The 27,076-nt window shown below is 47.8% G+C and overlaps 1 protein-coding gene across 1 annotated transcript; it reads right to left on the bottom strand.

Moving 5' to 3' along the window:
- Positions 1 to 1,048: 1,048 nt before the first annotated feature.
- Mgst2 (microsomal glutathione S-transferase 2) lies at positions 1,049 to 21,312 on the bottom strand. The gene is made up of 5 exons (XM_055596790.1): positions 21,082 to 21,312; positions 18,101 to 18,200; positions 5,984 to 6,054; positions 1,853 to 1,934; positions 1,049 to 1,254 (listed from the first exon to the last, which is right to left on the bottom strand). The coding sequence occupies exons 1-5, from the start codon at positions 21,137 to 21,139 to the stop codon at positions 1,122 to 1,124; spliced, it is 444 nt and encodes a 147-aa protein (XP_055452765.1). The 5' UTR covers positions 21,140 to 21,312; the 3' UTR covers positions 1,049 to 1,121.
- Between the last annotated feature and the right edge of the window lie 5,764 nt (positions 21,313 to 27,076).

The following is a 27,076-nucleotide window of genomic DNA, read 5'->3' as shown; positions in this document are numbered from 1 at the left end:
AGAGCTACAGAGCGCTGGGGCCCTGTGCTGTGCCCAGCGGATGGCAGGGCAGACAATGGTCTCATGGCTCTGGAGTGTTCAGTTCCTGCCATACAACTTCCTGTTGAGGGTACCTTGTCCAAAGTCAATCACCTAGCAATGGTGGAACTAGACAAGTCCAAACGTCCCCTTTCCAAGCCAGCACCTTCCCAGTATGCCTTGGCGTGTCCAGTGCTTTCCGGGAGGCTGTCGGCTCCTCTTGCCACCCTGAAATCACTGTTATTTCTTACTTTCTTTTCTATTGTTCATATCCCAGTAACACTAAAGAGCCTCCAGAAGATGCCTACACCCGCCTCCCAGAGGGCTTAGTGGATAAGCCTAGATTCTTTTCCCTATGAGGCCTTTGAGGATGTACGCCAGAATCACGCCCAATGCTCAGAAAGAAAAAAAAAGAAAAAAGAAAAAGAAATAGCAAATGAATGGTGCCAGGCACTGACTGCACACCAAGACAGGACAGCCACCCGGCTTCTGTTGTGTCCTCAGTTAATGCCACAAGCCCCACAAGATACCGATGTGCCATGGAAGCCAGGTCAGATTCTACCTCTGTCAGCAGGATCCAAAGTCCTCTGCCTGCTGAGAGGCGTGAATCCCTTGGAGGAATCCTTAAAATGGGGCAATGTTTTTTCCCCCTTTGTTCTTTATGCAGCTGGATTCACCCCATGCGGTTAGTTTGATGACTCTCTTCTCCAGCATATGCTTGACATCTCCTCCTGGCATTTGTTACTCTTTTGTAGCCAGTGCTGAGGCGCCATCCACCTAGGACTCTTCTTAGGGACAGAAGTCGTGTCAGAAGCTGCAGAGTGATGTTTCCACATAAGTGCCAGCACATGGCTCGAGCCTTGTCCTCACTAAAACAGTCACACACACACCCCCTTCAACACGATTTCTTAAGCAAGAGCCCAGCACTGACGCACCAATGCCGGGCCCACATCGGGGAAACTCCCATCTCCAACAGGCCCTGGGTCTGCAAAGGGAGTGTTTCCACAGAGCCACAGCAAGACAAACAAAAGAAAAGTTGTAAAAGTTTTATTTAACACGTGGCATCACGTTGTTTCTACAAGCGTGAAAGGGAAGAGAAAACCTTAGAAGGGTTGTCTCAGTTTCTTGCCAACATGAAGGTCCAGGTATTCATCCAGGAATCTGCTTCCTACCCCCAGGACAGCTAGGACCGTCAACAAGACCAAAATCCCCAGGCTCAGCCGGAAACCAATAATCCTGCAGGGTGAACAGGAAGGAGAAAGGTGGCAAACTGGGCTGTGACGAGGACTGTGGAGTCCTTGCAAAGACTGCACATTGTTGGAACTGCTCACAACTTTCACAATAGGCCACTTGAGATATTTAGCTCATCATGAAAAGTAAAGGGACTGCCAAGCCCCAGAGGTTAACTGGTCCCTACATGGTAGTTAGCTACCTAACCGCTCTCTAGAAACAAGGCAAAATTCTTGCTGTGGGATTAGGAGTTCACGTGCTGCCGGCTGGTGGTGGCACACGTCTTTAATCCCAGAGTTCAAGAAGCAGAGGCAGGCCATCTCTGTGAGTTCGAGGCCAGCTTAGTCTACAAAGCTAGTCCCAAAGGACAGCCAGGGCTACCAAAAGATACCCTGTCTTGAAAACAAAACAAACAAACAAACAAAGCTCATGTGCAATAAACAGGCCCTCACTTTCATTTTCTCATCTCCTGCCTCCTGTGACTGGCCTCAGGCAACATAGGTCATTTTGGTCCCTAGTACACCATGTTCTCAGTGCCTCACAGGAACAGAAAACCAACCCTGCTGTACCTTGCACAAATACGCCATGATCGGGTTCTCCTTACCTTCTTTTAGCAGCTTCTGCGTAGCCCCAGAAAAACTTGTGACGGGCATACATGTAGAGGAGACCCAGACAGGATGCATAAACTATGGAAGGAATAAAATAAAGAAAATTTATAGAATGTAACGAATGTCTTTCAATATGAAGTGTGGAGACTGAGAAAGTACCTTAAAAATATTTTTTCTGACAAAAAATATAGGTGCCTATACAAAGAATCCTTAAGATAATAAAAGAAAGACAACTTTTTAAAGATTTGTTTATTTGTTTGTTTGTTTGTTTGTTATGTAGGCTGTGTTCTACCTTCATGTACACCTGCAGGCCAGAAGAGAGCACCAGATCTCATTATAGATGGTTATGAGCCACCATGTGGGTGCTGGGAATTGAACTCGAGACTTTTGGAAGAGCAGCCAGTGTTCTTAGCCTTTGAGCTATCTCTCCAGCCCAAAAGACAACTATTCTAAATAAGTAAAGTATGTTTACATATTTACATAAGTACCCATTCCCACAAGGCAATACATAAGTGTGCCCGGAATCACAGGAAAAATGTTTCAACACAATTCAAGGTCAGCAAAACACTAGCTAAGACTGCAGTAAGAGCCAGTGAGATGGCTCAGTGGGTAGAGGCCAGTTTCCACTCAAGCCTGGCTACTGAATTCAATCTCCAGAAGCCAAAAAAGGAGGGAGGAGAGACAGACTCCACAAGGTTAGCTTTCCATGTGGGCTCCGTGGCACACGCTTTAACATACACATAGCATGGGCACACATGAGCAACAGTCATGAGTAAAAAGTAATTCCTTTTAAATGTTCCTACACTACAGTAAGATGTCACCTTTAAGTACCCAGAAGAATGGCTAGAATTTTATTTTTGTGTTTTATTTTTATTTATATATATATATTTTTGAGACAGGGTTTCTCTTTATAGTCCTGGCTTTCCTAGAACTTTGTAAATAAGGCCAGCTTTGAACTCAGAGATCCATCTGCCTCTGCCTCCTGAATGCTGCCTCCAGAATGCCACCATGCCCAGCATTTTAAATGCCAACAATATAAAATGGTAAGAATATAGAACTGGAATCCACACTCTTTATTGGTAGGACATAAAATGACACAGCCCATTTAGGGAAAATTCTGTAAGTTTCTTGTAAAACTTAGGAAAATATCATGTAACCCAGCTATTCTATTCCTCTGTATTTACTATAGAAACAGGAAGACAAGTGTCCATCAAAAGACCTATTCGAGAACATTCATGAGAACTATGGTTAGTCATCACAACTATGAATTACGTATGAATTAGTAACCAAAAGATGGAATCGTCTGGAAGTTTATCATCGGGAGACTTGATAAACAAACGATATAGGCATTCAAATCATTGCCACTCCACGGAGAATGGAAAGAAATGTCTTTGCAGCAACACAGCGAGTCTCATCCCACTTTGCTGCGGGATGAAGCACTGCCCCTCAGGGTCCACTGGGTTATCCAGTCACATGGAACTCTAGAGTGGGGAAGGACCAAACTGGAGAAGTCAGTGCAGTGGAAGGAGCGAAAACGGATGGATACGGGGGCAAGGAGTGGTGGCCACATGGCATATCTTGACGAGAAACTGATTCCCACAGGCATGTTCTTCTGTGAAACTTCACTGATCGGCTGAGATCTGGAGACATTCTGCATTTAAGTTTTATCCCCCAAATATGCAGCGCACAGTATGAAGTGCCAGCATCCTGACCAGTCAAATTATTGACATCTTCTCTAAAGGAAGCCCCTTCCTCAGCACCTCACAGCTGCAAACTGAATGTCTAGAGCACTGGCTGGTTTCTCAACCTATGGGTTGAAACTCCTCTGAGGTTGAATGACAGCCCCCCCCCAGGGGTCACCTAAGACCATCAGAAGCCACGAATATTTACCCTACAATCCATAGCGGTGGCAAAAACACACTTACAAAGAAGCAACGAAAATAATTTTACAGTTAGGGAATCACCAAAAAAATATGAGGAACTGCATTAAAGGTTTGCAGAGCCTCTGTCTGGGACTGTGACATACCAGATAAAATTCACCATTTTACTTGGTTCGGTCGGCAAGCTTTTCCTTTTTTTAATTTCCAGTATATTCCAGGTGTTTTTCTAAGGATGTGGTTAGCAGTTGCCTGCCCTTATGAAGTTACTCTAGGACAGAGGCTGTAGCTCAACAGAGTGCTTGGGCAACAGGCTTCCTTCTTTGGGTTTGATCCTCAGCGCCCCAAGATGATAAAACAAAGAGTCTACCAATAGCCAACCCTTTGTATGAAAGAGATCCTTCTTGTTTATCCATAGCTGATCCTTTGTATGATAGAGAAGTGTGTGTGTGTGTGTGTGTGTGTGTGTGTGTGTGTGTGTGTTGTGTGATGTCCATGTCCATGTCTCCATGTGTGCATGTGGGTATACTTACATGTATGCACATATGGAAGCCAGAGACTGACGTCAGGCATCTCTCTCACTCACTACATACTCACTCACATATCATATCATTCTCCCCCCCCCTTTTTTTTGAGCCATGGTCTCTTGTTGAACTTGTAGCTCATTGGTTAGAGCCTGGAGGTGTTCTGTCTTCTTAGAAAGGGCTCGGGGGGAGGAGGGGATACCATTTCAGGGAGAAGGCACCAAAGATGAGAGCAAGCAAATGCAGAGTGGTGGCAGAGCTGCCTGGCCTCTGAGGATGTTGAAGATTCTGGGTATGCTGTCTGTTGAGAATTACTATCCCAACCTACTGAATTATTCACCCAAAGTCAATGGACAGCCAGAGGCACCTTAGGTGACTTACTTCAGGAGAGAAAAGAATGGCAAGGTACTCAAGAACCCTTTTCTGCTAGGCAGTCAGCCTCATTCAGCCCATCCTGGGAAAATCTGAAGGGTCAAGAGACAGAGGCAGAATCCCATTATCTAAAGGCACTTCCCTTATTAGTTGTTAATATGCCCTTAGATCAAAAGGAACAGCCACTTTCACTTGTGCCATTAAGGAACAGAAGTACGAGTTGAGTAAAGTTAAAAAGTCATTCTCTAAAGGTCATTGTATCTGAAATTCCTTGGTTGACAGTAAAAATTGCAAGAAAGAGATTGATGAAGGTTCCTTGGAAGCAGCTAGATTTTAGTTTATTTAAATCTTAGCAATCAAATGCATAGGCAAGTGAGACCATTACAGTTAGCAAGAATCAAAGGCGATTCTATTTCTCTAGCTAAGGTATTCGTGCAGGCCCAACACCCAAGTGCATGGGTGCACAAAGCTCTCAGCTCTCCAAGGAAACTTCAGCCAAACAGAAAGGTCATGCTTGCAAAGACGCGGCATCCACGTCCTTCTGGAGCCTTGGGACATAGGTTGTTGGGACAAATCAATAGACCTGCTAGGTCCTTGAATGGAAGATGGTCCACAGTGGCAAATATCAGGTTGGACAACTTACTTCGCATCTGTGTACCTCAGTTTCCTCACATGCAAAGGAGGAATCAGTTATTGACTCTGTATCATACGAAAGTTTTAAGTCCTACAAGTCTATGAGCTTCAAAAGAATGACCTGGCACTTAGTGAGTGCTCCCTAAGCATGGCTGTTGCAAAAGTGAATTGTTTTCTGTGTTCCAATCATCCAGCTAAACCAGATTATTAGATCTGAAGACAAGGTTCATGTCATTCTTTTCCCTGAGGGTCTAGCGTGTTGCTTGTTCAAGTTGTGTGTGGTCTATAGCCACATGACCTTGCATGACCTCTGTCTCATCCAAGGTGTGTACGCTGGGGAGTTGGAGCATGCTCGGATGCACACTCTTGGCCTTGCCCCTGCCAAGCGAGTATTCTCCCACTGAGCTACCTTACCAACTCTTGCTTTTTGAGGCAGGTGTGCAGCCTCACTGTGCAGCTCTGCCTCCGGCTCCTGAGTGCTGGCATCTCGGCTAGTTACCACCATATCCAACTGCTAGTGTTTGGGTTTACTTTTTAGTTCTTGAACTAAATCACATTGAAGCCATGTTAGCACACCTATAGCTTGGATGTACACGGGCGTTGCTTCTTACATTTAAAGTCATTTCCAGCATCAGTAGCCAAACAGTCACCTATCTGCCCCTTAATTGTGCTTAAACACCACAGTCGTCTTTGGAATGAGTTGACATGTTCTCATAATTACCTTCATTGAAATACCATCCAGCCATCCACAGCGTTACGATGAATATGGAATAAAACTCCAAAGAGTTTTGGCTGCAGGGGGGAAAAAAACAAACAAACATAACGCTAAATTCATAAAGAAACATACACTAATGTATTGATCTTCCATCTGCAGGTGAGTGTTCAATCTATTGAAGCAAAAATAATACAAGAAATTACATGAGGAATTTAAGGATTCTTCCACTTAAAAGGAGTCTTTCAAGGTGAGATTCAGACATTACTCACAGCAGAGCTGGGCCGAGAATCATGCTCTCACACGCAGAGAGGCACTAGCGAAGCCGTCATGGCCCCCTTCCTCAGAGACAGGCCTCCAGAGCCTAACTATCATTCTGTGTTTCATCCAAGTCACCCGAGAGGCTACTCAATCCACATTAAACAGGTTTCTTCTTAAAAACTCCCTCACACCCATAGCTTTCCACTCGAGTCTTTAAACGATTCCCATGCTATGCAGTGGGAAGGTAAGATCCAAGAGCCCGCAGACTGACGTGCTTCTCAGAGCACTGAGAGCCCTTGCAGAGGACCCGAGTTCAGTTCCAAGCACCTACGTGGCTACTGTCTGTAACTCCAGTTCCAGGAGGTCTGAAGCTTTCTTCTCGTGTCTGTGGGCGCCAGGCACACAGTGCTGCACAGATACACACGCAGGCCAACAATCATAGGCACAGAGTAGAGATTAAAGCTAGTAGACATTAGCATCTCACTGCCTCTATTTGTGGGAAAGTCAGGTGGAAGTTTTGATACTATTTTAAGCACAAGGGAGTAGTTCCCCAGGAGCTACACTTCACGCATCTGGACCCGGCAGAGAAGGAGAAAGGAGAGAGGCAGCAGGGATCGGGTGAGCTCTATCTTATTAGCAGACAGCTCAGCCAGAGAAGACAGCCCTCTCAGTGGTCATTTGAGCATCACTTGAAGCCACGTAAGAATAATGGGAGATTTCTGAGCCTGGTGACACAAGCCTGTCATTTCAGCTATTTGGGAGGCTGAAGCAAGAATTTGTATGTTCACACCCTGCCTGGGTCATAGAATGAGTTCAAGGCCAACCTGAGCTACTTAGTGAGATCTTGTCTCAAAACAAAAACTACAGAAATGGGGGTATAGGGCGCGGGGCTGGAGAAGATCGTTCAGCACTTGCAGAAGACCCGAGTTCGGTTCCCAACACCCATGCCAAGGGGCTCATGACCTGTAACTCCAGATCCAGCACACTCAATGCCCTCTTCTGGCCTCTGCTGGCACCGCATACATGTGCCTGTACAAAAAGACACAAACACACGAATAAAAATAACAATAAAATCTTTAAGAGCTGGGATGTTTCTTAGTGTTGGACTGTTTTCCTGGCATGTGAAAGACTCTAAATTCAATCCCTACCCCTTCATAGAAGTGAGGAAAGTGAAAAATTGACAAATAAAGGCCGTGGCTTCTGCCGTATCCTGGAGCACACGTGGGAAGTCGTAACCTCACCAACAAAAACAGTGAGGACCTTTTGCTCTCTGAGGACCCGAAAAATGGGAAATGGGCAGTGTTGGTATAGGAATGCTTTCTTCTCTCTCTTCTCATCATGTCTTTAAGGCCTGAAAGGCCATGAGTGGCCCGGGGAAACTCTCCCCTGGAGCCTAAGCAGAGGCACAGCTTTCTAGTACACAGAGAAGTGCCCGAGATGTTTTAGGGGGTTTTGTTGTTGTTGTGTTAGTATTTTTGCTTTTGGGGGGTTTTCATTTATTTGACTGTGTGTTTGCATCCTGGCGTTTTTTTGCTTCTGGTGGTTTCATAAGTTTGTAAGTAGCTATGATAGGGTAAGTGAAAAGACATGGAAGAATTATGACAGTTAGCTAAAACTAAGAACCTATTTCTCAACATTTCCCTTTCCATAAAATCTTCTCTGAGAGCAAGAGGAAAAAACAGCATGTAACTCTTTTTCTAGTCAGGGCAATTTCCCGGCCCCTTTTTGGAACCATCACACAACTGCCCCATTCTTTATTAGGTTTCTTGATACACCCTAAATTACTCCAGACACAAGGATTGAATCTTTCCACATCTTCTTATTCAGAATTAGCTGTGACATTTTAAACACCTCAGAAGCATCATTCACACAAGTCTACTTTGAAGGACTTTCCTTATGGTGAGTTAATGGCCCGGGTGCTGCATTTGAGGAACAAAGAGGCACTGCACAGAGCCTCCTAGCCATGTCCCATTTCACGTGGGGAAGAGTCTGGGAGCCTGTGGTCTCCCAGAGGCTAACACACTGATGTGTTTTGCGCTCCTGCCGGAAAGAAGAAAGCCTCTTAGAAGAAAAGAGAGATGAGAATGGAGGAGATGGTATAGGTCTTTCTCTGTAGCTCAGGCTGAAGAACTCCTTAATGGAGAACAGTCTGGAGTGGACGGATGACCTTTGTGAAAGGCGTAGAGACACTCCAGACAAGATAGTGCCAGGCCTCGGGTGACAAGACTCCATTAGAGAGAGGGCCCTGAACCTAACTTCCCACCACTGGAGCACCCAAAGCAACCCCAGAATTTGGGCCAGTGTCTTAGGGAGACCCTTAGTCGTAGCGCTGGGAAGAAACACCATGACCAAAAAAACAAGTTGGGGAGAAAAGGGTTCATTCAGCTTACAATTCTCTATCAGTGTTCATCCTTGAAGGAAGTCAAGACAGGAACTCAAACAGGGCTGATGCAGAGGCCGTGGAGGGGCGCTGCTGACTGGCTTGCTTCCCATGGCCTGCTCAGCCTGCTTTCTTATAGAGCCCAGGACTACAGCCCAGAGATGGCACCACCCACAATAGGCTGAGCCCTCCCCCATCAGTCACTGATTAAGAAAATGCCTTACAGTTGGATCTTGTGGAGGAATTTTATCAGTTGAGGTCCCCCCCCTTTAGATAACTCTAGTTTGTGTCAAGCTGACATAAAAACTAGCCAGAACACCCAGGTATGAACAATGCTCCAGAACCCAAGGAGAAGACCATGTGCGCTGAGGCCCACTATTTCGCTGCGTGAAGCCAGGACTGTGTCTCTGGGAATACCCCAACTCCCAGAAGCAATCAAGAAGATAAAAACGTTGGCACTAAGATTTGGGGTGAGCAAGGGGGTAGTTGGAGGCCATTGAGATCGGGCAAGAATTGATTGTAGCTCCATGTGTGCTCATGGAAAGGCAGAGCCTAGAGTACTAGGGCACATTACTCTGTGTTTCTCCATCTTTATCCCCAAGAAGTGGGTCCCTCATCCCATTACAAGCAGGAGTCGCTCCTAGACCCGTCCGACCTCATGTCCTTCTTTGCAGACATGCCTCAAGCTTTGGTTCCTCTACGACCCAGAAAAATCATTTACTTCTCTTGTGTGACGAGATGCTTAACGGAAGCAACTGAAGGCAGGAAGGAGTTGTTTTGTCTCACACTGGTGACAGGCAGGGAGCCACTGCTCACACCACCTCCCCAGTCAAGGAGCAGGGGGGTGGGGATGGCTGCTGGTGCTAGCTTGCTCAGCAGGGGCAGGCTTCGTCCTTCAACACCCTTGATTTAGTCTAGAGCCACAGCCCATGGGATGGTGCCACACACAGCCGAGATGGGGCTTTCCTCCTCAGCTTTGCCTCTCAGGAGACAGCTTCAAAGAGAAGCCCAGAAAACTGTCTCCCCAGTGACTTCAAATCCAGTCCGTTTGAAACGAACAGCCATCATATGCCACCTTGCCTGTCTCTCATTCTCATCTTTTGGAAACAATCCTCTGACTGCCGGGGGGGGGGGGGTCCCTGCTGCTTGTGCTGTCTGCTTGTAGCATTTTCTCCTTGGCATGTGACAAAGCGTGATGTGCCCCATGACAATCACCACCGCAAACTGTCAGTAGATATGTTCAACTTAAGGGGACCAAATACTAAAAACTCCTGACTGTGCTATCAGCAGCTAATTATTCTCACTGACGATGCCCACACAGAAAGATGGTGGCTGCATTCACTCTTATGTCACCAGGGGCCTTCAATTCCACACCTCGGAGAGTAACTGAAAAGGTCTTCACTATAGGGGAAAGCAGGGCCAGTAGGGGGAGCGCGTGGGCTGCTTGGCCAGGACTTGAGATACTTTCTAGAACGTGGAACTTCAAGTTTTGAAACCAGTACAGCCTCTGGCACACTAGCCCTGGTTTGTCTGATGCCAGAATGTTTTAGGAGTCATGAGGCTTGAGGGAGAAAACGGTGAAAGCCCGAGAAAAGCTGAAGACGCCGGGCACTGCCGTGAACATGCGTGCCCTGTGTCCCTCCACGCGGCACAGAGCCCTGGCAGCCGGCTGTTCCTTGCAGGGGTGGAGGTGATTGCGGGGTGGAGGTGATTGCGGTGTGCAGGCTCCCTCTGGCTCCATGTCTGCTGCACGTGTGGAGGAAAATAGCCCGGGGTCCACCCACAGACACCGCCAGCTGTGTAGCACTGCCCGTGGGGCACAGGCTGAGGACAAATTCATCCCTACCTACAACGGTAGCACTTAGAAGTTTTCCAAAATGAAGCAGGGGCATAGGTGTGCCTGGGTAGATTCAAACTGCATTAGAAAACACAGGCCCAAGGCTTATCAATCACACTAGACCACTGAAAGATGTAACACCCTCAGCTGGACCCAATAAAAGAAGGACACCTGAAACTGCTAGGCCCCGTAGCCCCACCCATCAGCCCTCCAACCTCCCACCATTAGCATCTAGGGACGCCCAAGCAGAGAACTCCAGCTGCTCCCGGAAGTCAGCGTCAGAGAGGCGTGACCCCCATTGCCTCAGGCAGTCCGTGCGCTCTCCGGTTGCTGCAGTTGGTCTTCTGTGTCAGCTCTGTTGTCCCACTACATCTTTGGGGTTCAGCTCTGTCACCCTGTGTGGTAGGGCTCTGCATGCCTTCAGCAGCTGACCACTGGGTTCCTTCTGATCACACACTTCAAACTCTATTTGCATCTGTATCAGCTCTCTGCCTCCGAGAGCCTCCATGAACTCTGCGGCATCCTTAACCTGAGCATTAGGTAGTGTTTGTGAGTGTGTGGGCGTGGGCGTGGGCGTGGGCGTGGTGTAGTATAATGTGTGATCTCCAAGTTAATATTAGTAATTAAGATTGACGTAAATGAACTTGCATTTGCCAGTGGCCAGCCAAAAGATAAAATCAGGACTGTTTGGAAAACAGCAGCCAACAAAATGATGTCGCTTCTAAATTCAATACCTTCTCACAGTGGGAACATCCAAATGTGTCTGCTGTGTCCTTGGCGTGACACCCTCACAGCACCCTCAGGAATACCCTGATAAGAGACTGAGGTGGGCAGTGCACGTTGCTGGGCAGTGCATGCTGCCCTCACTGCCCCATTGCCAGGGTGCCGGGAGAGCCTCTGATCCAAGCACCATTTGGCCTTTGCCTTAGTAAGCAGACTATAAAGTTTTATCATGTTTTGGAGTTGGAGGTGGGAGGCAGATGCTGTCAAAAGGTGGCCGGGCAGTTCCAAACCTGGTTAGTTCTAAAACACCTCCACACCTTCCTGACCACAGTGTAAGCTCCATGAAAATACAAGCGGGTGTGTGTGTTGTCCTCCCTTCACAGTGCTGCTGGGGCTCTTTCAAGACCAATATCCCCAGCCTTCTCGAATGTGAGCAAAGCTACTTCTTACCAACGGAAGGGAGAAAAGTTAAACATGTCATGTCTGGGCCATCATCTGGTTAAGTAGCTGTTGTCATCTTCCCCTTGTCTAGCCACAGGCAGAACTTGGACTTGGGAGGAGTAGCCTGGACCTCTGTGACTATGTCAAAATCACCCCCATGGGGACACCCAGAGGGATCAGGGACCAAGACATAAACTTCAGCTGTGTTAAGCATCTGGGAAATTGGGACACTCAACTAGAAGATAATGTTGTAGGTGTTACAGAACACACAGAACACAAAAGATGGGATTCTAAGAATAAACAAACAGAAGCTGCAATGCTGTCCTCCCCCTCTGTGGGCTACTTAGAGGCAGAAGTAGCTCCCTGCAAGTAGTAAGAGACAAGAGCCTACAGGGAAAAGTGCATACTGATAACAGATATTGTAGTGAAAACGGATCAGAGATATAGGATTAATAGGAAGGTTAGGGTTAAAACAAAGAATTGGGGAACACCAAGGAAGATAAATAAAAGGGCTAGCAACTAAGAGACAGCCAAGTAGATAAGATGCTAGGAAGGACGGAGCTCTGATCCAGTGTCAGCAGGCCAGCTGTGGCCCCTGCAGCCCGACCCCACCGCATTTCTTACAGCACACAGGCAAGGCATGCTCGCCCTTTCCTATGACGAAGTCATCTACTGTTGTACTATCGATCTACGATGAGGTTAAGAGTGGCTTCTAACCGGAAACATCCACCCAGTTTAGAAAGGAGACCACCCCAGACCACCCCATACACAAGACTACATACGGCCCCGCCCATGAGGTAAAATAAAGACCACAGATTCATCTTGGCAGCTGTGATACAAGCTGCTCCTGTAAATATGATAACAGTGAAAGCATAATTCAGGTAACAGCCACCAAGACACCTGAAAGGCCAATGGCTAGCAGGCTAAGGGCTATCAGACAGTCAAGGTCAGCAGCTAATAAGGAGGAAGTCAGAGACGTGCAAGGGATGCATGGGGGTTCTATTGGTTCCACCCATGACAGCCCAGAAAACTAACCAATGCAACAGAAATTACATCAGTACACACGTTAGGGTCCGGGATACGATAAAAGAATGACCCCAGACTCAGAATCGAGCAGCATGCAAGCAACAAAGGGCGTTTATTCTGCAGAAGTCCGGCATGCGGGAGCCACCACCTTCACAACATGGTCATGACCACGTGGGGAACTCGAAGGCCCCTTTTAAAGCCAGACCGGGGAGGGGGGGCGGGGATTCCTACTGTGGCTCTGTGACCTCAATTGGGATTGGCTGGTGTCCATGGGAGCTACATGACTCTGGTTAGGACAGAGGTGCTTTTCTTTTCCTTTTCTTTTCTTTTTTATATTCAAACCTGTAGTTAAACAACCTTATCTTCCCCAGGCCAGATATCTTGGCTGTTTCTGATTGGTTGCCATTTTCTGTTTTGTTTTGTTTTCCTGTAACTCTTAGGCCTGTTCTATCCAGCAAGAAAATGAAGCCCATTATGGAGTTGGTCAGGCTTATTTAGCTAAGTGCTCTCTCTGTCTCTCTCTATGTGTCCGTCTCTCTATATATATTTATCTATCTCACATACACACACACACACACACACACACACACACACACACACACACACACAGACAGGAATTTCTCTCACTTTTCCTTAGTGTTTCAGTTTTCCTTAGTGACCCTAAGTAAAGCTCACTTCCTTTCGCTTACCTCCACCTGGAACTCAAGAACCGCCGTCTCAGGTTGACATTTGGTAACCACTGATTTTTCTGGTACCCACTATGGTGGCCCCGTTTGAACGCTTGGTCCCCAGTTTGGTGGAATGTTTAGGACGAATTAGAAGGTGTGGCCTTGTTGGAGGAGGTGGGCCTGGAGGTTTCTAAATCCCACGTCAGGCCAGTTAGCTCTCTCTGCCTCCTACCTAAGGATCAAGATGGAAGCTCTCAGCCACTGCTCTAGCACCATGCTTGCCTGCTGCCATGATCCCCACCGTGACGGTCATGGGCTCTAACCCTCTGAAACTGTGAGCCCCAATAAATCCTTTCTCCTATAAGTTGCCTTGATCATGGAGTCTTACCACAGCAATAGAACAATAACTAAGATATCCTAAGCCCCCTGGGTCATGCACACTTAGGCCAAGAAAGATAGATTTCTGAACATACAACATGAATGTTCGCATGCATCAACCTCATTCCAAAGAGCTGGCTGGGGAGGACAGGGGTCATTCTCAAAGCTGGCCAGCCTCAGAACCTTCCTAACCCAGCACTCTCCGTAGGAAAGCTTTTAAACATAAAAAGAGGCAAGGCATTTCAATGAGGCTTTTGAAGGAACCTTCCTCGTTCAAGTGTCTTTCTTTGCTTCCTCGGCTCCCCCCTCTGTTTTGCCAACTCACTCTGACTCAGCAGCTGCACATTTACAGGAGTCAAGCCTGGTCTGTGAAGGAAACAAGAAGGTCTTTGAATTATGACTTTGTCAGAGCGACAGCTTATCATGCCCAGAGAAGGCCTCTGGGTGAGAAAGGGTAGCAGGACTCTGTGTATTGGCAGAGACATATCTGAATTGCTTCTTAGAGGACAGGCTATGTGGTGATCTAGGCCTGGCATCCCAGCACTCGGGGAGCTGAAGTGGGAATTCCAGGCCAACCTGAGCTACATCGTGAGTGAAGGGACTCTGGCCAGTTCAAGCATGGCTCTGGCAGGCCTTGCCCTTTCCCCCCAATTCCCTTGCTAAAAACCGTCAGATTACATTCCTAGAGATAGCCACCAAGGTCTATTCTCTAATTGGCCATTTCCTCCTCCTTAGGCTGACTACCAAGGTTCAACTATCAAAGTATTGAAGTCCAGCAAACAAAACCCCTTTTGGCTACCCTAATTAACATGCCCAATTAAACTCCTCATCCTAAAATGGGGTTTCCCCTTATACCTTTACAAACTGCCATTTGCCTACGGGCCACATCCGTCTTTTCTCTATCAAGAAGCAGTCCTTTTGTCCACTCTGGGACAAATAGCCTGCCCCCTCTCCCTGTTCCCTTCCCCTTCTCCTTCATCCTCTGTCTCCTGTCTCCTGTCTTTGTCTCTTATTCCCTGCCCTTTGTCCCTCTGGGGCAAACAAATCTGCTTTGTGCTGAGAAGTTGGTCTTGGGGGTCCTGAACTGATAACAATCCTAACAATAAGAGCCTCAAAAATAATAATAAATAAATTAATTAATTGGATCGTTCCTTGTTAGGTAAGTCACCTGTGGGAATACAGCAGGAAGTAGATTCTGATGGCAGGACTTAATTCCAACTGCCACCCAACAACTGAACTGCTGGTAGAAACAGGCTGAACACAGGAGGGACCAAGACTTACAGGTCTCCCCCAGAGTCCGTCTGTCTGTCCAGGAACTCACCGCTGAGTCATTTGCTATCTCAGGCACCCTCTTTATCTAACTCGGTGGATAAAGGGCATATGGGGCTTCCAGCTAACACCCCGGAGGGAAGCTTCCTCAGAAACGCTGGGGCCAGAGAGCTTGTTCCTCAGGTAAGAGCAGCCAAGCACTCTGTAGAAAGCCTGTTGTGGCTGCATGCATGCGAACCTTAAACTCCAGCACTGAGGAGGCCAGAGACACAGTCTACTGGGACCTGCTGGCTGCACAGTTTTTTGGGGTTAGACATGCATTAGGATCATTTGTTTCAATTTACAAAATTCCGGGCTTCAGATTTTAAATGAGCCTAAAAAGTTAATGTCCACCGTTTCAGCTTAACAGATGACTCCCCCGCCTGCTGCAAGAGACTGGCGCCGCAGCGGGGCTTAGAGGGCCTTGACGTGATGCTGGTGAGATGTAATCTCTCCTTAGAGATAGACGGAGCAGTGACTTTGGGTGTCTTGTTCGTGCTGAGGGCTGAGCAGTAGAGAGAAGAGTGGGAAAAGGCAGCGTCTCAATGAGAGTAAGGCTAGCTTAAAGAGTTCTATGCGTTAGCCAGCACAGGCAGAAAACAGAGTGCATTTCTTCCGAAGAACTAAGGAAGCCATTGCGGGACAGACAGATAAATAGCCTGCAAAGACCTAGTTGACCCGGGGAGTTCTGCTAGGTTCCTTGAATAAAGCCTACACACCATACTCCTGACAAATGGAATCTGAATGAGCCAGCTTTGTCCTAAACCTTAGAATAAGGCAAGAGCTTGACTAGTACTATAGAGCATCCAAGAAGGGTGGAGTCGGGCAGAACTACCCATTTGTCCCATCCAAGGGAAGCAGGGAAGCAGCCACTGAACCCATCACCTGCTCTTGGCTCCAAATCCCCCTTAGTATTATAAGGGTATCATTATTACAGGGTCTCCCTGTGGAACTCCGTCTGTTCCACCGTGGTTCAACACACACGCAAATTAACTCCCGACAAATGGGTTGAGCTTGTGCACCGACTTTATAAATAACAGCTTCAGAGCAATATTTAGAATGGTGTCCAGCTTTATTTCTAGGACGAACGGAGTCCAGCTATAGAAGGGGAGGGGCAAAACACTAACTTGAAAGAGAAGCAAATGTGTGGAAAGGGTGAGAATGAAAATAGAACCTAGATGGCCTCGGACCTAACCTGCCAGAAGCCTCGTACTCCCCAACCAGAAGCTCAGGTCAAAAGAGGCAAAGCAAACCTATCACGGGCACCGCCTTCATACCACTTACTAGTTTCCTATACACCAGTTGTTGGCTGGTTCAGGGGTTTGTTAGTGTTCTCTGTGGTTTTCTTTTGTTGGGGGGTGGTTTGTTGTGCTGAACCCCAGGCAATCTTTTTTGCATCTGCCCACAAAGTGAACTGGGTTTGTCTCACATCCAAAGCAATAGAGCCTACAGATCAGGATGTCTAAAACTGTGACTTGACCAAAGCAAATCCTTTTTTTCTGTGGGTTGATTATCTCATGTATTGATCACTGTAGCAGAGAGCTAACAAATGTGCTCCACTAAAATAATGCAAAATATATTTTTAATATATATATTTAATAATATATAAATATATTTTAAATATATATATATATATATATATATATTTCTTTTTTTAGTCCAGGTAACAGGTGATCCAAAACCAGGGAGTATAAAAAAATTCCAGGGTGGCAACAGGAAGGCACAGAACAATGGCCACTCGGTAACTCTGAAAAACCACACTCCGCTAGGAGCGAGAAGGGGAGGATTCGGGTAAGCCTGGCTCAAAGCAGGAACAGGTTGTAAGCAGATCGCTAGTGCATCTGAACGTGCTCAGAGGACAGACTCACCTCTACAGAATAATTAAGGAGGAAGCTAAAGCAACAAAGAAGCAATTATTAACCCTAAGAAAAATAAAACCTGCACCAGAAGGAAACAGAATCACAGAATCCTATGCGGCTCTACTTCGGACATTGTTTTCCTTAATCACAGTGGTAGAAACGCTGGCTCTCCAGGCTTCACACAAGCCTTAAAACTGTGGGCCAATAAAACAGCGTCTAGAAGTACAAAAGCAGCCAAAATGGGTGCCAGTGGTTATGCGGAGACAGACAGGAGGGGGTGTGAGAGGCAAGAGCAAAGGACGGTGATTGTGATAAAGACCCGTCGTCCAGGCCGTGCTCATGTATTGCCCTGGGGAAATAAACATTTATTTCTAGGTTCGAAACATGCTGGCCCCAAACCAGCACTCACTCGCTACTTGACATACCGAGAGTATTTAAAGACAGCATGGATGGGAAAGACTTCTCCTTGTATGGCTTGAGGTTACTTATAATTGTCTTGTTCTGTGAGTGGCATTCTCTATCCACTTTGAAGCTGAGGGAGAAAACGCTCTAGAGGAGCTTTCTGGGAGCAAGGGGCTGATCAAGAGACCATGTCGTCGGCCCAAGGCTCTTCTTGCCTTACCAAAACTGAATTCAAGGAGTAATTTTTTTTAATTGCCAAAATGAGACAAGAACTGTACAAGAAAAAGTATGCTGAAAACTAACAACAACAACAAAAACCAGCAGTGAGTAAGTCTCGATTAAGACAGTGGTTTTGGGGGTGGCCGATAAAGGCCACCCTAACTTCTACAGGCAAGTGCACTGTGTTTGTGACAGAAGGTTCCGTGTGTGTGTGTGTGTGTGTGTGTGTGTGTAGAGGCAGGGAGCACAGGATGATCAGAAACACTGAGAACTCCTGTGATTCTCATCCTTACATTCCTCACGTTCTTGGGGAAATTGGCAGAAGAGGAATTATGAAATCATTAGTCCCACCACCTGAGTGTACTGAGCCCTCATGGGGCTAGAGGGGTCTCTGCAATCAGCCGGTGTGCCTAAGAGACATTCTTCTTCCGACTGAAGCCTTTTGGGCAAATAGATCCGATTAGCTCTGTACTGGGTAGATACCACCCTCTAAACAGTGATAGTGGAGCCTGAGATTGCCGAGGAACGGCTCATCGTGGCTGAAAATGAACTTAGGACCTTCTCTATTACCCTCTCCCCTAACCAGACCCTGTCTGTCTGCGGCAGGAAAAAAGTGCTACTTACTGCGCACGAAACAGTCTCTCAAACTCCGGGGACCCTGTGACTGCTGGGGCCGCAATGTTGTATTTTAATCTTCCTAGTGCAACACGCAAAGCGAAATAAGCTGCAAGGAAAAGGGAGGCCATGTTACAGTCTGGCCCACTGCTGGTCACCACTGAAGTGTGAGTACAGTTGGGGACCACAGCTACCTAACCAGAAATGGTCAAAGCAAAACAGACTGGCCAGTGAGCCCCAGGGCCCTGTCTGACTCCACCTCTCCAGTGCTGAGATGGCAAGCCAGCACCACCGTTTTTTGTTTTCTTTATATGAGTTCTGGGAATCCAACTCAAGTCCTTGTGTTTGCAAGGTGAGTTCTTTAGCACCTGAATGGTCTCCTCGCTCCCTCATCTCCTTACTTAGCAATTACCTCCTGACATCTATCATTTCCCTTCCCATTATCTCTCCCAGTTTAATGGTTGCCTCAAACCGGATTTGGTCTCACTTTAATATCCCAACATCCACTTCTGATGTACTGATGTTTTAAAAAGGAATAGTTTCCTCTTTAAAAAAAAAAAAAAAAAAATCCTTACACCAAATTTGTGGCTTCAGTCTCTCCAGTGTGAGCACTCCTGGAAGTGTTTTCCTCCCGAATCAGCACTCTTACCCTTGAACAGGAAGTCAGTCAGAACTGAGCCCAGCTTAGGAAGGGCTCCCCGAGCAGGCTCCGTTCCTTCCCTCTGGCTCTCACTTAGCTGTTGCTTAGGAGTTAAACAGTGGAGAACACACTGAGTACCAATGCTTAGGGCTGAAGCAATCTGTAGGGAAGATGTGTGCTGTCCGATCCCGCATACACTCTTGCTGGGCAAAATAAGTGTGGACGAGTCAAGAGCTCATGGGCCCAACCAGAGGGGGGACCTGTCTATTAGGGAGAAACTGGAACTCGGCCTTTCGAGGCCACCACTGCCCTCTCCCCTGTGCTGTTCCCCGTTCTCCTGATTTGCTTCACAGCCCAGGAGGAAACCTCTAGGAACTGGAAACGATGAAGGCTACCTGCTCCTAGTCTGACCGATGAGCAGGGGCACAGGAGCATGAGACTTGAGAACGAGTAAACGCTCGGGAGGTTCAGTTTCTCTCAAGACTGTGACCTGCAGCCAGTAGGCACCTGTCTGCCACACCAGCCAGTGCAAGGACCGTAAACGGGAGGGGTGTGAGAATATCCACAATGGTAGGAGCATTTGGGCTTGGGGCCAGGCTCTGGGGTGAAAGTCCCAATCTGCACTCTGGGCTCAGGGCCTCAGGAAGATCATGGTGGTCGTGCACAGACAATAGCTGTGGACAAGCTATTCCATCCATTCTGTGGAAAGACTGAATTCCTCTTCAGACACACGTGGGTGCAATTCTCTTTGCTCTTTCCTGGAGTCGGAGGATGCTTGCGTGCTAGGGAAGTGAAGGGGTATAACTCCCCCACCGCTGATGGCCATTCTGTGTCACAGACAGACCCTTCCCTGGGGCAGCCGCTTCTCCACTCAGCAGCTTCGCTCTGCGGGTAAGAAGTTCAGGATGGGGACTAACAGCGGTAAGAACCTATTCTGAGCCAGTCACCACGGAGGCCCTTCCTACTCAACATCCTGTTAAACTTTCTGTGCTGAGGACATAAACGAGCAGAGTATCCTGGCCAGGAGCAGGCAGCTTCCGCATAGATCCGGGTGGGTCTGTCTTAAAAGCCCGAGCTGTTTGTACCTTGGAACCAGGTGCACTAATTCTGTGAACAATGAACTCCTGTTGAAGTAGCTAGCTAAATGGTATTTCTCTGTCTCTGTGTGTGTGTGTGTGTCTGTATCTCTCTGCCTCTCTCTCTCTCTCTCTCTCTCTCTCTCTCTGTCTCTCTCTCTCTTTCTCTCTCTCTGCCACAGGCAAAATTTTTCTGGTCTCTTCTCTTCCTGCCCCCTTCTTCCCTCACCATCGAACAGCCTAATTTCTGGTTCCAGTCCACAGCATCCCCAGCATGAGCCAGCACATGAAGATTCTCTGTGCGGAGACAGCCTCTGTGGCTAGGGACATGTGTCGTTCCCCCCCCCCCGCCTGCTCTGCAACGACAAGATCAGGGCACACTGTTTGCTTAGGCCCAAGCTCCTCTGGGGTTGGTAGCAAACACTTGCTCTAGTCCACAAAAGCTGCTAAACAAAACACGTTTGAAGGTGTAAGATACCTCCCTCATCCGCAAAGCAGACTGGCTAGCTAGCCACTGAGCTACTGCGAAGACTCGGGCTCTGCCCCTCAGCATGGCAGCCCTCTGCTTCCGGCAGTGTGTGGACTACGCTATCCGCACTTCCCGGCCCTGGTTCCAGAAACACGCACCCCGAGAAGAACAGACAGGCATTCTTGGTAAGAAACTGTTTGCTAAGCGTGGAGGGAAGATACCAGGAGCTGAGTAACTGTTGCTACTGAAGAGACAGACCCTCCATTGAACCAGGCAGAGGGGGTGTGGAGTCAGCCTAATGTTTAGAATGCATTACTTAATCTAAACTGCATGTTTCTGCAGAAGTTTACAAGCAAGCTTAGAAACAGGACCGGTTTCCTGGTGAAACCCTCCTGATGGCTATTGCCCCTTTCGTGCGCTCGAGTCCCTGTCTGACACTCCTGGTGCTCGCCTGCACTGGGATGTGAACTGTCACGGTAGATGACACACAGTCACGGGGCTCTGAGGTCCACCACATCCCTGAGAACACTAATCTCTGGAACATCCCCAAATTCTACCCATCCCAGGGAAGGAGGGGGCAGGCCACCCTGAACCATTTGTGCCCTGCTGGCCACCCAGGGCCACCAACTAAAGGCAGGCATGAAACCCAAACACTGAAGCAACTTGTGTGTGTGTGTGTGTGTGTGTGTGTGTGTGTGTCTGTCTCTGTCTGTCTCTCTCTGTGTCTCTCTGTCTCTGTCTCTCTCTCTCTCTCTCTCTCTCTCACACACACACACACAAACACACACACTTCCCATGTTCTTACTTTGCTGACAGGCAGAGAGAAGGGAGGCTGCAGCCAGCAGGATTGAATCCCCCGCCATCTTTCTTTCACTCTCTGTTCTGTTTCACAGAATTGTTTGCAGGAAGCCAGCTGAAGAGCACAGGCGCTTTAGGACCCTGAAGGCCTGATCTTCTTCCTTATAAAGTCAACAGAGTTGAGTCAACAGAGTTGAGAAAGAAAAAAAAAAGAAAAAGAAAACAAGACAGGATCCAAGGCTGGGTAACAACCTTTGCACTGGAATAGAAAACCACAGGCAGGCAAGGCTGGGCTGCCGGCACAGATCCATATCTGCTCCTTTCTGAACACACCCCACAGCAAACACTACAGCACACCCATACACACAACCCATACTATTCGCACACCACACACACACACATACACACACACACACACACACACACACACACACACACACACACACACACGCTCTGCTCTCTCCCAACTCCTCAGCTCCAGCCTCTAGGAAACAAGTTAGAAATAAAAAGAAGCCTAAAGCCCCTTGAAGCCTTATACATTTATTGTGTTTTATTAGTTATATTTTGACACTCAACTCTCTTTCATTAGGGACACTGGGCCTCTGGTCCTCATGCATTTGGCACCGCTCCAGGGTCCTGAGGTGTTTAACCACATCTGGAAGGTGAAGCAAAGCTCAACACAAAGGGTCTGAAACACACTATCTGCCCCGGAGGCCGGATGCCATGGAGGGCGCAGGCCCAGAGCTGTCTGGGTGGCCAGGCTTCTGTTTGCCCAGGGGGCCGTCCCTGTACATCTGCTATTCCTTGGGTGGCTCAAAGAAGCCCTTGACCTTGTCTGTGTAGATGGCAGTCTTGTCGTGTCCTGTCCCCCACCCACCATCTGCTCTGAGGCAGGTTAGTCCTGGACAGCAGTAGTCTGCCGCTAGGATGGTACAAACCAATGCAGCTTCACATATGGAATATTTATTGACCCTTCCGCAGAGGCAAAATTCCCACATGATCCTACCATGAGAGTACTGCTGTGGCACCATCAGAGCCCACAAGACTAGAGGGGTTTATTCTTAAATACACATTATTGTATGCCTATGACATGAATCAGCAGACGTAAGGATCCCAAACAATGAGACATTGAGTGGAAGGACCAGCGATGGGAAATAAAGAGGTTGAAGGCAATCGCTGGGCCTTCGAGGTCTCGCACAAGCTGATGACATATGCCAAGCAAGTTTATTAAGAAGTATGGCATCAGGTGGGCGTGGTGGTACACACCTGTAATCCCAGCACTCGGGAGGAGGAGGCAAGTGGATCTCTATGAGTTCAAGGCCAGCCTGGTCTACAAAGGGAGTCCAGGACAGTCAAGGCTACACAGAGAAACCCTGTGTCAAAAAAGAAGGAGGTGGTGGAGGAGGAAAAGAAGAAGAAGGGTGTCTTATAAACTATTTTCAGAGGGAACACTGACCAAGGTCAAAAGAGAGCTAAGTCAGACAATGTTGGCAAAGAGAACACAGGTTACCTCAGACACAGCTGCTTTAGAACTGACAACCACAGCCAGGGTGGAGAGTCAGGTAGAGAAGCTACAACCTTGGCATCCTTCAGAGCACTGGTCCCGGGGCGAGCTGGGCACTGCCAAACCCACTGCTGGACAAAGACACAGAACTAACGTTCCCTTTGTCCTTTTCATCAGGGTCTCTTAGAAAGTCTTGGATTAGTCTGGCGTGTGTGTGTGTGTGTGTGTGTGTGTGTGTGTGTGTGTGTGTGTGTACAGGTGTGTACAGGTGTGTGTATGTGTGCGGGTATGTATGTGCCACAGCCCACACGTGGAGGGCAGAGCTGGTTGTCTCCTCCCACTGTAAAGTACAGGGAGTGACCCAGGTCCTCAGGCTTGCATGCAAGCACTTTTACCTACTGAGGCATAGAGTTCTGTTGCAGCGTCCCCTGGGCTGAAGGAGAGAAGACATTCTCTGCAGACACACCAGTTCTTTTAGGATACTGTCCCTTTCTTCTCTTTTCCTTTCCTCCGCACTAGGCATCACATCCAGGGCCTATGGATGCTAGCCGCTCACCACTGAGAGGCAACCAGGGCCTTGTGGATGATGCCAGCCATGCACCACTGAGAGGCAACCTTAGACATTCCTTGCGGCTATCTAAGAAGAGGGAACTAAGAGAGTAAGTAACAAGTTCGAAGTAATAGCTAAGTACACTCACAGTGTGTCATCCGATAGGCTACAAAGAAGGGCTCTGTAAGAACTCCGAACATCTCACTAACCCACCTTCTCACCAAAGCCATTCTCTGGATAAGGCAGGTCAGGGGCTGGTGACAGAAAAATGCTTGATGGGAAAGGATCCTTGGAAACATTAAATGTAACTATTCTGGAAGCTGGGCCTGGTCACACAGATCTATAGTATGTCGCCACAGTACAGCTCTTGTGAAGTGCAAGTTTCTGGTTCCTTTGAAGACTCAGTTTTGTTGGAGGTTGGCTCGTGAGAGGGCATGTGCTGTTTTGCTGTGAGCTCTCACGTGGGAGAGGCGTGACTTTGGCCAGCTGAGAACATCCGTGGGTGGACTCTGAGGAGAGGAGACATATAGAGGCCTACACACAGTGAGACCTCACTTTTTGGATCGACATCACTGCACTGATCTTCATGCTTCTACACTTGACTTTGCAGAGAGAAATGTTCCAGAGAACTTGTCGGGGCAATACAACTAAGTCTTGTGGCTTTCACTGACTTGTCCCCATCTTCCGTTCTGATCCATCTTGCTGCTTGGTGTTGGCCTTTGGACTGGACTGCTGGTGTCCAGACAGCGAAGAGTACCCTAGTCCCAAGGAACTGCTTCTACAAAGGTCTACAACCCCCTTTACCAATAACCTTCTTCCTCCCCTACCTCTGTTCAGTGGGTGAAAGGGAGGTAAAAGTGTTTAAGAACCCTGAATAAAGTAGGTTTGGTGAAAAATCTAAGCCAACACTCTTGCCTAGCACAGGCAGGCCCTGGAATTGACCCCCATCGCTAAGAAATGGGGTTCTGCCTGGGCAACGTAGTAAAACAAGTCTCAAAACAAATGTGGCTGTTTTGCATGATCCTGATAACCGCTGAAAAGAAATGAGATTTAGAATGAAACCAATGTTTTCTCTCAAAAGCCTTCTCCATTGCACAACCTCCCAGTTGCTCTGCAGTGCATCTCCTCCCTTCTCTGCCTGTCCTTCAAAAGTAATAGCAGCTTCCAAGTGCTGACAGCTTGTCCATCATCCTGGAGTGTGCAGGGCAGCGTGGCAGGGCCCCGCCAGCTGCCAACGTGCTGTGAGGCAGAGAGAGAATGAGACATGGAAAACACAACTCCTTCCTGGAGTTGCCCGGAGATAAGCGAGGAGGAGGTTCTCTTGGTGATCCCAATGGTCTTGACTGAGAAGTGGACCACAGATGCTCTGCGCCTGCCTCAAGTTCACTGCACAATCCTGAGGAAGTTCTGGCCAGCTGAAAAGGCCCATACCAACTCTGCAAGTTTTAAAGAAAAACTCAGAAAAAAATGAAACAGGAATTACACCCACTTTGTCAAGTACTTGCAAAAATTTGAGGAACAGCAACAATATGAGAGATGATGTCATCACTTATAGAAGTGTTTTCCAAGAGTCCACATGCTTGGAAAACATATACCAGGCGTGGCCTCCAAAACATAGGAGGTGCTGGGTGAATCTTTAACAAGGTGGGGCCTAGTTGGGAGGGGGGTGGAGCCCACCTTTAAGCCCAGCACTCAGGAGGCAGAGGCAGGTAGATCTCCGAGTGTGAGGCCAGCCTGGTATATAGAGTGAGTTCCAGGCGGCCAGGCCTACACAGAGAATCCTGTCTTGGGGTGGAGGTGGGGGAGGGGAGGAGAGGTGGGCCTGCCTGGAAGAAGTTAGGCCATTGTGAGAGTGTCCTTAAAGGAGATTTTGAGAGCTTGCCCACCTCCCTTACTTCCCAGCCCCCAGGAGACCAACAGCATTTCCCTGCCACGAGGCACTGTGCAACAGTACCTTCCCTGACCATAAGCCAAAATGCCCTCTTTCCCTTTGAACCGATTTTTCTCTGGTATTTTGTTATAGTAACACAAAGCTAAACAATACAGAGTATCTTTCTTGCCTTTCATAAACAGGCATTTTGGCTCTATCAATCCTTTGTGGGAGAAAAAGCAAACTACAGAGAGCAAAGGCGTTTTTACCCATTTTGTGGCGTCCTCTGCCCTTGGCACGGGGCTTCTTGGCTATGTTAAAACATGTTAGAAAGTGCCTGTCATCCGACACAGGAGGGACTGGAGTGTCATGTCAAAGCCCAAAGATGGAAGAGCAAAAATGTAGGAAAAGGAAGACAATGCCATCTCGGTAAGGAAAGGTGCCTTTGGGGAATACCAGCCTAAACACGCAGCCCTGGGTAGGAACCAGCGGCTCTGCTTCCCTGCAGTTTTCCACAAAGGCAAATGATAATTCTGACCTTAAAGGACTCCTCAGACATGCAAATAAGATAACTTGAGGGGAGCAAACACGAAGCAGTCCACAGGCACCCCAGTATCTCCGCCCCCTTGGCTGACGGCCTCTGATGAGGCCCCAGAATGCAGGCGTCATTTCCAAGGCTACTCGGGCTCCCCCAGAAGACTGGAACTAGCTTACGAATGGCTTCTGACAGTAGCAGAAGGCCTCAACCTGAGTCCTCTTAAGTTTACTTAAGGGTTAGGAGAGGATAAGATAAAAAAAAAAAAAAAAAGAACCCAGAGGCTGGGGAAGAGAAAGAGAAATCTTCCTTCCAAGTTGCCCACAGCCCTCCCACCTCCACACACATTGTCACACACTCACGCACGCCCATACATACACGCTTACCCAGCACCCATCGGCACACAGGCACACAGCTCACGCATATACATTATCACCCATTAGACAAAAGTTTGTCTCATAAAGCGGGTGACATGATAACTTGTGATAATTTGTTTCTAACTAACGTTAGAGTTAGTCTTGATCATGACTGTTTTAAACTGAGCAGTAGGCTGGATTGTGTGCATTAAAACAGGATTGTCACAAAGACTCTGCCCAAGCCCCTGCAGGCCAAGCTCACGGTTTGAAACAAACTCAACTAGGTTCAGAGTAACAGGAGACTGGAGAGCCTGTGGCCCGAAAGCTGAAGTGCTCAGGATGGGCCCAGGGTTCCTGACGTCATCCTACTTGCTCCCAGTAAATTGCTGGGTATCACGGCATAGGCCTGCAGTGCATACACTTGAGCTTGAGGCCTGTCTGAGCTACACAGAGTGCCCTGTCTTAAAAGAAGACAGGAAGGCCTGGAGCAATGGCAGTTAAGGGCATGGACTTCTCCTGCAGAGAATCCAAATTTAGTGACCTGTGCCCGTGGCACATGGCTCACCATCACTTGTAATGCCAGCTCTAGGGGGATTTGACACCTCCGGCCTCCCTCCGAAGACCCTCTCCCTCTCTCCCTCTCCCTTTCCTTCCCTCTCTCTCTCCTTTCCTCTCTCCCTCCCTCTCTCTTCCTTTCTTTCTCTCTCTCACCCCTAAAAGAAAATAAATCCTTAAGAAATACATTTTTAAAAGAAAACAACAACAGAACAAAACAATGAAGGCAAGGTATGAACCTTCACCCAGCGACAGCCATGCACACAATTATCCCAATGAACCCACGTGAAAAGCTAAATATATCTTTCTCTCTCTCTCTATTTTCAGAGGGCTACAGGGAGGCTCAGAGGTTAGCAACCAGGCCAAGCTCTGTTCTCTGCAGAGCCTTTGTCATTAACTCTGGCCACATTTCGGGGTCATCTCCACACACGTGGACCTTCTGACTTAATTGGTATCCATTACAATAGTATTATTATTATTATTATTATTATTATTATTATTATTATTATTATTATTTGCATGTGTGTGTGTCACATGTGAGCTGGTGCCCATGGAGACCAGAAGAAGGTTTTGGATCTCACCTGGAGCTGCAGGTACAGACAGTTTATGAATCAACTGATTCAGGTGCAGAC

This window comes from Psammomys obesus, unplaced genomic scaffold (assembly GCF_907164565.1).
Source record: "Psammomys obesus unplaced genomic scaffold, mPsaObe1.curated_primary_1811, whole genome shotgun sequence".
Lineage (NCBI taxonomy): Eukaryota > Metazoa > Chordata > Mammalia > Rodentia > Muridae > Psammomys > Psammomys obesus.
This window is presented reverse-complemented; position numbering and strand designations above follow the sequence as displayed.